This window comes from Trematomus bernacchii, unplaced genomic scaffold (assembly GCF_902827165.1).
Source record: "Trematomus bernacchii unplaced genomic scaffold, fTreBer1.1, whole genome shotgun sequence".
NCBI classification, from domain to species: domain Eukaryota; kingdom Metazoa; phylum Chordata; class Actinopteri; order Perciformes; family Nototheniidae; genus Trematomus; species Trematomus bernacchii.
In genome coordinates, this window is record NW_022987616.1 from 1,524,403 (window position 1) to 1,540,183 (window position 15,781).

Sequence of the window (15,781 nt, forward strand, 5' to 3'; positions counted from 1 at the left end):
ACAGGATTTTCAAAATAAAAGAAGAAACATTTTGTCTTAAATAAGGATCATAATAAAGCTGCAAGATTGAACAGTTTGACTTCCTCAAAGATGCATTTAGTGTGTGCAATTGGAACATTATGCATTTTAGAGTAATCTCCCTTTGTAGACTTGTCAGTGACTTTGGAACAGAGACTGGGAATAAGAGGGAATTAGCTTTAGATACATAATCCTGAAAAGAAAATCCAAATTTCAGGAGATAAAAAAAGACATAAGGAGAATAAGTTGTCTAACAGAGGACTTTGTGACAAGTGGATAATCGTTTTTTCCTAATACATCACATTTTTTGTGTGCCTAAAGGCAGTTGTGAGTTTGCATCATGGTGGCATATGGAGGAGTCCTTCATGCTGCGAAACCTCTACTGAAGTGCCCCTGAGCAAAAATCCCTACCAGACTGACCTCTGATCCCCCTGTGGAGGGCGGAAGAGAACAAAATCCCCCTGCAGTGTGGAGGAAAAAGTGCGAGGAATAAGTCCAAATGTAGGAAACATTTAAAAAAGCAGCGGGTGAATAAGGGGTGTGAGTTGGTGGTTGTCGCTGCTGATGTCACACCTCCCAGACAGCCACGATTGGACCCTAATTAGAAAGCTCGGCAGCAAATGGATAGGCGTCCTGCATGATTGAATCCAAAGTGGCTGATGCCCAAATTTCTGCAGAGGCGCGGAAAAACCTGTGTGCGAGGAGCGGAGTGCTGTCAGTGCTGCTGAGAGCTTCGACAAGGAGGGAGGCGAGCTGGAGTTTCCGAGGTGATATAGAAACAGCAAGCTCCCCCCTGGTTCAGAGGGATAAAAGAACAGAGCCCAAAACATAGTCTGCGTAAAAGCCGAGGACGCTGCGTTATCAAACGGAGGGCAGAGACGAGGAGAGTCGAGCCGCCGAGTCCAAGTTACCCTGCGCTTCGCTCCAAAGGCTGCGCTGATGGCATCCGTACTTGGAAACAACAGCCGCGCGTCGGGGGCTCAGAGCGGACAGGTCAAATGCAAGCTGAAGAGGAGAAGGAGGAGGCGATCGAAGAGAAAAGGTACAACTTTTTACCACACTTGTGTCCTTTCCCCCCCCTTTCTTTTCCTCCCCGTGTGAGCAGAGGTCGTGCGCACCTTGGCCGGGCATCGGAGCGCGCGGCAGCCCGGCGACCCTGCGCTGCTGCCGGCTCCACAACGCTCCGCAGCGGGGTTAGTTGAGAACCTTGGAATTGTTGAACAATGAACAGGAAGAAAGGATTTCTGTTCACATTTGCCCTCGGCTTTTAATGACGCATTGTTTTCACCGTTCAAAGTTTAGTTGCTGCTGCGTTTACGGTCCTTAAAAACGCGTCCATTGTCTCGAACACCGACAATGACAAAAACGAAACGGCTTAAATACAAGTTTAGTGTGGTTATAAATAAAATCGGCTTGTTTTTACTATTTATATCCGCATCGTTGATGCACCCTTAAATGACAGAGCTTGTCACCAAGCCCCGTTGAACTTTATAAAAACAATAGATTCCTTCCATAATTTTAGTAGGCTACGATTACCAAGCCAGTTTCTACTCGTGTTTGTATATTTCAATTGATATACTAAAGCATCGCCACAAGCAATGTCGTCAAACTGCCTTTTTCTTTTAAAGAAAGTTGAATGTCCCTGTCATATAGCCACTGTACCAGAATAACGTCCTGAAATTCAGTAATGATATTCCTCATGTTTTTTTCAACTTCTTTTTCTTTCTGTCGCCTCCATATAAAACTAGTATTGCCTCATTAAATGGAGGAACTTACTGAAAACTATAAAGTCAAGTTTGAGAAACAGTCTGGGCCTTTGGCAGTGAGAAAGAGAGACGAAAATATCATTAGTTGCCAGGTTATTATTTCATTTCAAAATGTTTTATTAGTGTGTATTTTTGCATTAAATTCCCTCAATCTGCTGAATGGAGTAGATTAGTTCCTTATGAATACATTTGTATTGAGTACATAAAACTCATAGACCAGACAGACTGTATAATAATTAATTGTCTTTGGAAGCTTAATAAAAAATGGTGATCCTCGGTGACTGAGACACAAAAGGAATGCAAAATGTTCCCTTTAGCCGGACTGGAATAAATGCTGGAGGCTCATGGTAAACAAATCCCGTGTGCTTTTATGTGCTGCAACCTGCAGGAAGGTACACTTTCTCTGCATATGACATTTATGCTTTTACTAAAGAAACCAATAATTTAAACCATTTAGACTAATCACACATTTCCATCTCAACACCTCAATTTGAGATTTTTGTCTATTTAAAAAAAAAAAGATCACAATTTACTACAAAGTGTTCACTTTTAAAACATATTTGTGATTGCTGAGTAATTTAAAAACATTTGTGTATAGTGCCTCACTTTGAGAAATGACATTTATAAAGATTAAAAAAGCAGTATTGAGATGTCAGTGAAAACTTCCATGCTTAAAAGCTTACCAAGGTTCTACCTCTCTTAGTTTTTTCTTGATTATTTCCTGAGGTATTTTGGCTGTTCAAAAGTGAATTACCCAAACTGAAGCATCAAACGCTTATTTTCTCTGGCACCGGCCACAAACACTCACTGGCACTCTGAAATATGTTTTTTTTTTTCTTCTCACTTTCACATTTGTTTGCCACCTCCATAAGAAAACATAAGATCTAAATAAAACTGCAATGACACATATAGTTTAATTTATTTATATGTGTAAGAGATGCGAACACGATGTGCCTGTTTCTGCTTGAAGATACTGACGTGCCACCCCATTGCATTGTGGAATATGGATGAAGGAACGCTCGGAGCGTGTTGACGTATCCGACTGCAATTGAATGCATAACGAGCTTTCATAAACACTTTGCACTTGTCATCAAACTACAAACAGACAACTGCACCTCATTTCCATAACCTCTTGATTTTTAATAGCCCAAGTAATTGAGACAAGGGAGACAATACATAAAATATAGTGCTGAGGCAAATGTATTTACATAATGGAAACGACAGAATTGGTTCCACAACATTAAGCATTGCATATGAGTATTACACAAACGCGCGCACATTAGCTGACGGGCCTGTTGCAGCGTGTTTCCGAACGGCTAATTTATCAATGCTGCTGATTCACTCTGATAACACGGGACATTAGGGGCCAGTTCAGGGGACCGCTCGTAAATGAACTGTGTCTTTGGGAAGTGCAGATGGCCGCTGACTCCTCCAAAGCTGCAAGAGGTGGACTCACTGTGCTCCAGCAGCTGGAACAGTCACTCACATCTCTCCTTGCTGTGTGACTGTGTTTTTTCTTTGAGGTTTTAAGCCCTCAGAAATACAATTTGTTCAATATGTCCCCACGATTTGAAAGATTTGTTCCCCTACCTCAAAGTTGACCACAAATTACGCAAAGCCGGATTGAGCGCTTTCACTTTTTTTTATATCATTATTATCCTTCATCTCAAATGCCAACTGATCATCTTGAGATTCCACACACAATTATTTGGATAGACTTTAAGGCAAAAAGTCACAGAGGGATTATTGCATGGCATTTGGGGCTTAATCCCCTGAAAAGACTGCAGATTATTTGTAGATGAACTCACTAAAACCTGTGTGTATTCAAAAGGTTCTAAGCAGATTCCTACCCGCAACTTTGATTAATTTCCCCCCCCCTCCAACACCTCTTTGCAGTTGTTTTCAGCTGAAGAGTGCAAAAACAAATAATTACAGAATGAGGATTACAGAGCAGGGATTTATTTGCTCATAGTTCTTGTCACACCTGCTCATAATTCTGGGTGAATGTGTACTTTATTAAATTCATCAGCTGTGTTTTAGCTCTTTCTGTTGCTCTCTATTCAACCTCCTTGTATTGTTACAGTGCTCCTGTTAGCTCTGCGTTGTGCGGCTGTACACTTCGCTCTGCGTTTGTTTGCCTTCCCTTAAGCACAGTGTTTGACCAGTGTCACCACTCCTAGAAGCAGTCATGGACATGCTGTGCTTGTTAATTAACCACCGTCTCGTGATTTACGGTCATATCCCTTAAGGATGTCAGTACCACAAATTGAATCCTTTTGGAGATGTGTGACAGTCCTGTGCAGGAACATCTGGGGGAATGTAGCACATCTCCCTACCTGTCAATCATCAGCACACCTTTTTTTCCCCTCTGCTACCTTAAACTGTGGCATATGTCTGACATATTCCACGTCTTTTATCCACAATGTGTGCTTTTTATGAACAAAAATAAGCAGAGCGGAGATTTATAGACCAACATTATTTTTTTACAACCGCACTTATCACCCTGTGCTCTCGACTACAGTACAGTATATCAGCGTATCATCAGGAGTGCCGGGGGGGATATGTGGAAAACACCGAGTGCCACATAATTTATGTAGCAATTACTGTTTACGCTCTGGCGTCTGGCGAGGTGGCGGCGGAGGGGTCGAGCGTGGACTGTCGGGGGGGTGATGAAAGTTGAGGCTGAGGCGGGCGGTGGTTCGCAGCGGGCCATGACAGAGGACGGGGGTCATCACCTTCCCCCCCGTTTTAGATAGGCAAGGAGCCACCGGCGGAGACGTGAGCGCGACGCCCCTCGATGCTCTCCGAGGGCTGCTCACTGTCTGACTGTAACACATTAGAGTTAGAGGAAGCTGCAGATATTCACCGGCCCCCGCTTCCCTCTTAAGGCTGATGACGCTCATACCAGCTGTGTCGAGGTAAGGGCAAAGGTCAGGATGAAGAGCCGAGGCCGAGCAATTCAGAACCTCCATTAGGATTTTACTGTTTTTAACAATCCAAGCTCTGTGTTGGTTTAATAAGCCAGGTAAGCAGCTGCTTGTGACAAAAAACGATTATTGTTGCTGTTGGATGAAAACCTAGTTCTTTTTTTCTTTTTGTCTGTTTGATGCATTTCAAACTGCCTTTAGAGTTCTGTAGTAGTACTGTAGTATCTAAATCACAGTTGTCTTAGCAGCATTTAAAAACGAACATACTGCACAAAATATCTAACCTGCTATCTGTTAGGTAACATTGTATCTGTCATAGGCTGATCGCCCAAGACAAATGTGTTGTTTTTTCACCAGTAGTTTGTTGTCCTGCAGCATTCTTTGTCGATTTAAAACCTCTTTCAGCTTACAAATCCTCCTAAAACTGGCATTCAACCTTGTGAGATACATTTTCGTTGTGCAGTCTGTAATGGTAATAAGGTAGCTTTTAATGTACTTTTTTTATGAGGTGTTAATAATGTTTAATTTTGGCAAGTTAAAGTAAAATTGCAGTTACAAAGAAAAGAAAATCGCAAAAAGGGTCTCTTTTATATACAGTACCATTTTGACACGGTGTGTGCTAGAGCTTGAATAATGGCATCAATAAAAAGCTGAATATGAGTAATAAAAGAGGGTAAAAATAGTCTGCTCCGTGCAATATAATACTGCACTGAATTCTCATTGAAAAATTGTTACACTCAAGCTACAATGGTATAAACAGTCCAAATCTGAGCCTGTTGTTCATTGTGCTGCCATGTGGAAGGACTGGTATATGTCTTGCCTTATTCATTTTTTATATTATTTTTAATCTAACCTGGTTAGTTACGTCAATATCTTTAAATGTTTCTGTATTTGGTGCATACCCAATGCAACAGCACATGTAAACCTGGACACAAACACTGTAATGCTAGAGTATATTCTTCTCAGTGGCCTATATTCACATTCATAATCCATTCCTTAATAAGATCCTGGTGCAGCAACACACAGACAGGTAGAGGACTTGAATAAATGTGCATCTTGCTCACTGCAGGGTTAGTTAGAGTTTGAGGCGGAGGCTGTTCCTGGTTTTGGAACACAGCTAGCGGTGCAGGTTTCCATGTTGGGACAGCCCAATGTTACACAGTCTGAGTGTAGTGGGGAGGAGGAAGTGATGCATTTCACAGATGTAAAGTGTAGTATTAGCCCCAGAACACTTCTGTCACATTTGTTTGTGTTTGTGCTGATAACCGCATTAAGAGCTGCGACAAAAAACACTGCTGGCATTTATGAGGTTAATGAAGGTCAGTGCCAATGGTGGCGGCGCCGTGCTCCTCTGTGTGCGTAAGCGTGGCTGTGTGAATTTACAGGCGCTTCCTGATTAAGGCTAGCGGTGGAGGAGTCGGCGCTTTAGGACAAGGCGTCCTCTAAATGACTGAACGTTTAGCTGAGGGAGAAAAAAAAGGTTATTACTACTGACTGTGCTCTCTTGAGGACAGCTGATAAAATGACCAAGGAAAAGGAATAGCACAACTTTAGCACATTAGCATAATTAGTAATTATCTCGTAATAGTCCCCCTTGGCGTTTTTTTGGAGCTCGGCTGTGAGAAATTGTACTTAAAGTTCAGGGCTCAGAAAACAAATTCCACGCCATAATGTCTTAATAATGCACTGCTGCTAAGAGTCATGTTGTAGAGAAAATGAATCACAAGTATCAAAAGCACAGATGCAGATTTAAAAAAGAAAATCAGAAGGTGACACTTAAGTTAATTAGTCTTTTGTTTGATGACTCCCACAGTTGTCACAAATAACTTGTTGCACTTGTTGCTAAGACAACAACATATACTTTTTAATTGAGTAAGTCGCGTGTTGCGCTCCGTCAATCTGTCCACAACAGCTTTCAAAACATCTAGAGGAGACCTTTGAGAACTGGTACACTGCAATACAGTTGAACGGCGCTAATGTATGTGTGAGTGCAATGAGAAGAATGCTCTGTGGTGAGCTCATTTGTTTGTACATGTATGCATGTGTGTATTAGCGCATATTTGTCAGGGTTTTCCCGGTGTGCAGTGTGAGCTTGTGTGCTGCTGTTCGTAGGGATCCGTCAGTCTTCATAAACAGAGATGTGGCACAGCGAGTCAGCAGCATTATCGCTTCCTGTCAGTGTTTGTGTGTCTGCAGTCCACCAGACAGCACAACATGAAAGAGTGGATGGTGTAAAAGAGACTGGAGCTGCCTCGTAGCGACTCTCAAGAGATTTAAGGTGGCGTTGGATGTGAGGAACAAAGACTAGTCAAAACACAGCCTTTCAATGCTGTTTGAATCACAGCTCCAATAATATTTATTACACATGTCGTGCAAGATGTTAAGGGAAGGCATCAACAGTTTTACGTGGAACTATCTTTTATGTTTTTGGATCATTTAATTCCTTTTACACATACATTTTCATACCTTTTTTGTGTTTTTAATAATGTACCGCCCTTGCTTTGTAGCATATTTTAAAACAGGTATACAACTTACAGTAGTTATGTTCATGTATAGATCATTCTGAACATCATTTTCTTGATTAATCCATGTTTTGGTATAAAAATGTCAGATGAACAATAATGTTAGACAAATGTAAGAAAAAGGAGCACATTTTCACATTTAAAAAAACTACATTGATCAACATGTCGTCTTATTTTATTGAAAAGTGACACAAAATATGATTTGAAAAATATTTGCTTATTAATTTTCTGTCAGCAGAATAATTTATCAACCAACCAATGACTTCTGCTCCACTTTGAATTCATGCATGTCTGAGTTGTCAGCAGTTTAATCAAAAAGTGATTTTCCCTTCCAAGGCTATAAAGTAGATAGTTTTGGAAGGAACATACCAAGAAAAACAAGAAACTATCTGAGGAAAAACACAATTTAGAGTTGCTACGCCATATATACTATGGAACATTTAAGTAAATATTTCAATTTTTTACGTACCAACCCTGTTTAAAATCATATTAAGTTTCTTTCATAAAGACCTGATGATAGATATTGTTGTATATGCATATTCAATGCTGTCTTATCTCTGTTTAAATTAAATCTTATTACCGGAACACTTACTGTAGATAATAATGAACCGTTTTTTTTAGTAGTCTATGCTGTCTTCTTAGGCCGTAAGTCCCAACAACCTCCCAAAAAATCTCCTCATGACTGCTTAAAAAACAGACACAATGGTCCAGTTTTAATCTACATGTTTCACTAAAATCACAAGTGTAGCTGTTGATTTAAGGCAGCTGATTTTATTTAATCTTTTCACTATTTTAGCATGCCCACCCGTACAAGCTCTCACATCCAATCTGAAGTGTTGCCAACAGCGTGGAAGCACCCCCCACATCATGGTGGCAAAACATTTCTCCAGTTTATGATCCTAATTAGCTCTAACTGTGCCATCATCCCTGAGTCATCATGCCTGGAGAGAGGCCAGATAATTTGACGGTCCACAGTTTCACACTTTCTTTTCATTCCTCTCCTCTCTTTCTTCCTCTCTTTTCCTCATTTTCTTCCCGTCTCTCGTTTCAGCAACACACACTCTGTTATTGTCCTGCGGCTCTCTCGTGTGTATTCACAGCACGGTAGCTGCTACTGTGAAAAGGGATATATTTCATAAGCAGAAAATGGCTAAAGTAGGTGTAAGAATATAAGCACCAAAAATGCTTCTTTTTTTGCTGTTTCACACACTCAGCCCAAAATATGGCCAGTCAGCCATGAAATGTGTTTAGATGCTATTTGAGTGCATTTGACAATTAAGTCACACACACTTGAATGGCCTTTGACAGCATCTGATCCACTGGCAGACTCTGCGCTGTTGACTCTGGTGGACTTAAAACCTCTGCACCGCTGTCATGCTTCAGCCACATAACAGCACAACTACCCCGTCTGCTGTGCTGACATAGCAAAGTTAACACTGATACCCCGCCTCATATGGAATAATGAAATTGGATGAAGCAGCTTAACCGCGCGCCGTCCCTCCTCTCACCATCAGACTGGGTGCCTATTTGAGATAACGTTAATGAAGGGGACTTTAGCCAATAATAGACACGTCTTATTGCCGGAGGGGGGGCAGGCGAGGAGGAGGGGTGGGGCGCTAACAGCATTTATTTCCATTAATAAGATGGAGTGTTTTACAAGAGGGCCTCTCCTGAGGGCTCTCTCCGGAGGTCGGAGAGAATCCTACACCTTAACAACCCCAGAACAAGTTCATTTCACCAAGCGAGCGCGCTGAGACTCACTGCAGCATGTCTTCTCTCAGAGAAACTTGTCTTCACCTTGACGTGGCCCCACACTACTCTGGCCGAGTTGGATACTCAATCACCCTAATCACTGCTGTCCATACTTTATATATCTTTTTAAGGTCATTAATATGAATCTGAGAAGCGGGTACCTTTGCCATATCAGCACTAGAGTATGCTTTTTCTTGGTGGACCACATTAGCTAAAGCGTGGCGGTATGAGTTAGCGTCTAAGCCCCACTTTGTTTGTGTTGCTAGTACACACGTTGTTGAACAGCTTTTTTCATAATTCTTAGTCATTTAAAGAAAATGATTGGTCCTTGATTTCAGACAGGTAATAGAGAAAAGCAGGCTTCTCAAATTAGGCGGGGATTTCAAGCAAAGATGTCACTGTTGTAGGCAGATTTAGTTAGCCAATTACGCTAGCTTGTTATTTGAATGAGAACACCTTCTTTTTAATGTTTCAAGCTGACGTGTTTTTAAAAGACATCACTATAAACTGATATGGTGTCTCCCAGGACAGACTATGGGAGAAATGATGTTAGACTTTCGTTATACGTAAATAAGTTTGTTAGCCAGGCATGCTAGTTTACAGCTTGCGTTAGAGAAGATAAACACTGTTTTATCAATTTCTTACAGCTCTTGTCTTTTTGTTTGTTGACCAGCTGAAAATAAAGACCACATTCATCAAACTCTAGAGACTCCCTCTTACTACAGATCGTTACACACTTGTCCGACATGTTGAGAAACCACCTCTTGACAAGCCAGGCAATGTTGCTAAGTTATGATGGACCAATCACTGCTTGGAGGAGGGATTAGAAAACAGTGTCTTTTATCTATTTGGTAATAACTTCATGATCATTACAGCATTATATGATAAGTGGAAAGCATTATGGGGAGCAATGCATTATCTCTGTGCAGTGAAGAGGCCCATGTCATGAGCTCCATTACTATGCCTGTCTACATAATGCTTTCTAGCACTGTGATATTTTCACCTATCTCTGTATGAGGGCTCAAGAGAAAGGTCCTTCTTCCTCTTTAGTATGTAAATATACCCAACGGCAGTTGATTCGGCGTACAAAAAGGTAAACGCGCATCTCATCCAAAGCATATTGGATCCTTGTGGCTGATGGAATTGCCTAATAACAGATCAGTGCATTGATAATGATGAGCGCACATTTGAGTGTCCTGGCCACTTCATTATTCCGCTCACATGCAAGCATTAAATAACATTTTTCCCCCTCTTCGCCCTACAGTAAATCCTCTCTCATCCATCGATTCCAGCATCCTTTAGGGGCTCCTTCTAGGAGACACCGACAGGCTTATCTTGCAAATCCTTTAAAAGGTATTTAAAAAAACAAAAAAAACTAGCCTGGGTTCTGAATATTACCACAGAATCAGCTGGTGATGGGCGAGCTGGAGTTTATACACCTCTGGGCCGATCCCTGCGATATGTAAAGACCTGTTTTCCAAGTTTTTTTAACAGTCACACAGCGTGGTGTTTATTTTTCCCCCTTGCCGCCCTGGTTTTGATTTGTACAGCTTGAAGTGGTGGAGCATAATAGATGTGTTTGCATTTGCCGAAAAACTGAGAGTTCCAATCACTCATCCATTGACTTTGATAGCTCAGAGCCTATTTGGCCTTGCCCAGATAAGGCCTGAGCATACATCGAGTCCGATTCAGTTGAATTGTTTGTACACACATGGCGCTTTGGCATTGGTCTGCTTGGATTGGCTTTGGCATGATGGAGAATGTTATCCCCAACACCCCTCCCCCTCCCCTACCTCCCTGACAATCGCACAGTGGTGCTTTGGGGCTGGAGCTGTCGGTAAAGGGTGAAGGGTGCGCAGGACTGGAGGCTACGAATGTTGCCTTGCGTAAAGGACAAAGAGAGACGATGCCTTTGGGTTGAAATAGTCCCAGAAATTCTGACACAGATGAACCTACATAACTATCATTCCCAATTTAGATCCAAAGTACATTGTGTAATTCCCCATAAGATTCATGCCTCTGGTAGAAACATCACCATTTCAGTGTTGCAATCTGACTTTTTATTTATGGTTCACTAAATATACGGAGATGTGAATTGAGATGTTTAAGAAGTTTTGTTCTCCTTAACTTTTTGTTAATTGTCAGATGAATTAGTTGGGCAAATTTGTTTGGATGACAGTTAAAGTTTGTCATATCAACTTTAAAGGTGATAATATGTCAGTGTTGTGTTCACAACTTCTCTCTACTGCCCCCAAGTGGCCCAAATAATCTGTTATTACAAGTTTAACAGTTAGACACCTTATATGTAGACTAAGTTTAGGATTTTTCTTTTTAGATGTGGGTCAAAGAGGGATCATGTTTTATTATTTGACTCAATTTGGTATGTGGTTAAATGACTATATATCAAATTTGAAGCTTGTGTATGTCTGAGACTAAACGGATACAGATAAAGATGCAGTAGCTTTGCTGAGATTTTGTAATAAAGGCTTGGAATGGACACGAGGTGAAGCTAATTTCAAGCAATGTTGGTATCATGCTACAGAGCTTGGAACATGTTTTTTTATACATTTTATAATAACTTTTTAATACAGTAAAGACTTGCTTACATTACAGATGATGACTGAATTAGTTTGTACCAAGAAATAGAGTGCTTTGTATTTGAACTGCTGCACATATACTGTGTGTGTAACAGTAGTAAGTTAAACGTATCGTTAAATTCAAATTAGGATTAATGCCTTTCAAAAGACATGTCATTTCCTAAATGTCTAGACACAATCATAGAAATCAAATTAATCTGTTGTACTGTACGCACAGCAGGGTGCCCCCCCCCCGCTAAAACAGCAGCCAAACTCTGAGCTAAATTCACTCTAGAGCTGCAGTAAACTCAGTGTGGCCCAGCAGTTTGCAGCGGAAAGGGAGAGTGGCAACTAGGCTTAATGATAATAGCCCTGACGATAGCAATGATAATCCTCCTGCTATTCCTGCTGACTGCAGAGAGCCCGCGCTTTGTTCTCCGCTCCCCCTATTAGTGTGATGGAGCTTCATTTTAATTTGAATGGACCATCAGTTGGATAAGGAGAAAAGCGCTCGTCCGCGTACAAGTGTGAAAGAGAAATTGAGCATGGAGAGTAAAATGTGCACATCAATGGGTGCAGACACATGCATGTATGTACACACATACACACACTGTCTCTCAAACAAAGACACAACAATAGGAAAGTGCCCACAGGTCAATTTGGTGACCTGTCTGGGCTGCAGCTATTATCTTCTTGGCACCTGTTCCAGGGGAGGTTCTCCTAACATTCAGCCACAGCTCAGGCTTTCAGATGGCAGACCACGGGGTTTAAAATGACGAGGGGGTTTCAAAAGACACAGGGACTGGGATCGTTGTTGCTCTTTAGGTGCTTGTTGTTTCAGAAGTAGAAGAAACATTAGTATATCTATTGACAAATTGGACTCATTGTGACATTGGGAATTTCACATTAACAAGGTAATTTTGTGTTCTTTTGAGACTATGTGTGTAGCTAATTTGACCCAACAACAGACTAGGTAGCTGTTCTAAGGATTTCCAGGACCAGGATGTGTCTTAGATGTGTTCCAATTTCTAATTTAGCCTTGAATGGGTTGTGGTTGTCTGACACTGTGTTTTTTAAAACTGTAAGTTAAGGTCCTACCCGAGTGACCCTGAGTTTGCACTAGTTCCCTGTGGCACACTTAGTTTGCAAAGTCCTAGCCTGGTGTTGAATGGGCAGAGCGTATAAACAAGGCTCTTTGTGTGGGTAGTTTGTCATAGCTGTGACTTCAGGGCTATCTAAATAGCAGCAAGCGGGCGCGTTCATCATCACATTCATCAGGGTGGAGATGGATGCCTGAGCAATCCACCAGGTCATGAGTTATCATCCACCAGAGGCTGCCGGTTCACACAAAGGTCAAAGGGCTATTTGTCTTAAGGCAAGTATGCCTGTCTGTTAAAGCCTTCTGCTGCGCACACACACACACACACACACACACACACACACACACACACACACACACACACACACACACACACACACACACACACACACACACACACACACACACACACACACACACACACACACACACACACACACACCTTCCTGTGGACTCCAATTCCTGCATGCATTTGTTTTACATGCTACCATGTTTTACATGCTACCATGTTTTATTTTCCAGGTCATATGAAAATAAAACATATAATTATCTTTCACTATCACTTTACCTACTATACTTCATGTTTAGAAGTATTTAAGGGCATAATAAGCACGTTGGCTTTATGATACTCTTTAGAAGGTTTTGTGACTTCACTGCTGAGAGTTCAGTGAGAAGATCATTACCGTTGATGTTGGTACTCTAAATACATACATGACAAAAGCAAGCTTTTAGCTTGGCTTAGCATAGCATACAAACTGGAGGCATAGGAAAACCGCTAGCCTTGCTCTATTACAAGCTTACATTTTTATTTTTTATTTACTCAAATAGTCTATTTGAATCAATGTAGTCTAATATATTGTTTGTTTTTGGTATCAATGGCCCAGGACACACATAGCTACAACACGTAACATAACACTATAAAAGGTTTTACATTTCATCCCAGATGAAACAAATGAATTATGATTAGGAATAAGCTCACACAATTTGTGTGCAGATTTAACAGAGTTATGAGGTTATATTGGGTAAAACAACTAGGTGCTGGATATTACATTGTTATCATATTAACAATACTAATCAACAAATTAAAATATGAACTTTTTTATTTGTATTTGTAACCCTAAACTTTTCACCATCAAAATGCTGTTCAGTCTTTTAATGTGACAGGAACAAGCTAATGTTAATCAGCTTATAGATACACAACGTAGACAATTTTAATACGGGTTAAACATCATCCCACACAAACCCCACTCATTCACAGCGGGTATCATTGGTTAGATGAATGATGGTTTATGCACCATTTTCTTTTAACTATCAATAGCACTGTGTGGAGCTGTGATGGTCAATAACTTAACTAAATAAAGAAATAGGCAATATTGTTACAAAGTGCTATACAATAAAAAGCAAAATGCAATAATGAAAATATGAAGGAGCAAATCATCAACACATAAACAGATTAGTTTAAGCATCACCCACAGACCTCCTGGCTGCGAGTTGTTGTGTAATGAGTCAGAGGGCATGTGGATTGGCTCTTTTGTTAAAACCAGAGAATGCATTATCATTAGTCTGACTACTGTAAAGAGCCAGCCAACTCTGAATGGTGAATAGATTCATAGTCTTTCATTTCCACTCATTAGACTCCTTTAATGAAGACTGGTTTGCTCCCAGCAAGATATACCTTTGTAACAAGAGACACTTAACTCAGCCACTAACATCACCTGCGCAGATAAGATACAATAACATGAAACTTGAATGATCCCTGAGGGGACGTTTCACTGTTGCAGCTGCAGCTTGTAATAAAGGATATACTGAAGAAAAAATGTGATTATCATATGAATATAGCCGAGTGGGGATATTAAATGAGCCCAGACTAGCAATTTCAAACATTAAGCATGTTAAATAGGAACAGTGAATCCAATTACAAAGCGTGGTTAATAATTACATTATCATGGGGAGCAAAATAAAAACTGAGTTATCATAAAATACCAAACAAATGGAATATGTTTCGGCAACGATGACATTTGGCAAAAACAAAAATGCATGCTACATGAAACGAGTGAGTTCAGGTACAAAAAAATGGGTAATGTTTTATAAATAAAAATGATATGATACTAAAAAATAGTAATAGAATACACATTTTACAGTCTCTTATAAAGCAATTATTGTTAACATGCACAGCAGCAACTGTAAATGTCCTTAAAGCTACTTACGATATGAGTACATTTGAAACGCAAGTATATATTCTTATAAATGCTCAAATAAAGTGTTAAATGAAGGAGCCATAAACGGCTTCAAGCAAGCTGATACAGCCCAGAGTATCTGACCAGATGTGTGTATACGGTCATGACTTCGTCTGGATACATGTATAAATAAGAAATCACTGGGGCAGGATTTTTAAGTTATTGTTTGTAGTGTTTGGGTAAAAGTTCTCTGACTCTCTCTCAGACCCTCATCAAAATCGTTCCCAGCTTCCAGGCTCATGTCCTCACACACCTGCTTGTCGTCCACCGGCTTTCTTGCCAAGATGGTTATCTGATCCTTATTGGCCGTGCACTTGGCCAAACTGCAGCGATGCCCATTATCACGCGTTAAGCAGGTGCTCAGACGTATCGCTCCTCGATCACAATGCAGATTTGCGCACGTCGAGCAATCCATTTTTCAATTTGGTCTCCTGCCTGAGCTAAATTAACAGATGTCGATTGATTTTCCTTCCTTTGAAACCGCGAGCCTTGTTTACACTCGACAGCCAGGGCGTTATACCTGAGTGGCTGTTTGAGACGAACGCACGTTACAATTAGCCCTTTTTTAATTAGACTCACAATTGGCACTATACTTGGTAGGCGGTTACTTTGACAGGTTTTACTTTTCGTGCCTCTTTAATAAGCTAATCGACAGATTGCCTCGAGAAAGATGAGGTGTTTCAGTGAGATTGAAGGCCTGTGTCATAATCACACTTACACTCACATGTGTGTGCTTTCTTATAAATTAAAGGATCAAAATTAAAGACTTTTCCTTCATCGTACTGTATGCCTTAATCAAACTAACAACAGCACAAACACTTCATTGTCAATCCCCTGGAGCCTCAGACTCCACTTGACGCCATCACAGGGCCCCCCGGCGCTTC

At 40.8% G+C, this 15,781-nt stretch overlaps 1 protein-coding gene across 1 annotated transcript in view; it reads left to right on the plus strand.

Moving 5' to 3' along the window:
* Nucleotides 1-902: 902 nt before the first annotated feature.
* The window catches only part of adarb2 (adenosine deaminase RNA specific B2 (inactive)), a 146,468-nt gene continuing 131,589 nt past the window's right edge, over nucleotides 903-15,781 (plus strand). Inside the window, exon 1 of the mRNA XM_034132566.1 lies at nucleotides 903-1,060. Within this exon, the coding sequence (XP_033988457.1) occupies nucleotides 958-1,060 (103 nt within the window). The 5' untranslated portion in view covers nucleotides 903-957. The remainder of the gene's footprint in view (nucleotides 1,061-15,781) is intronic.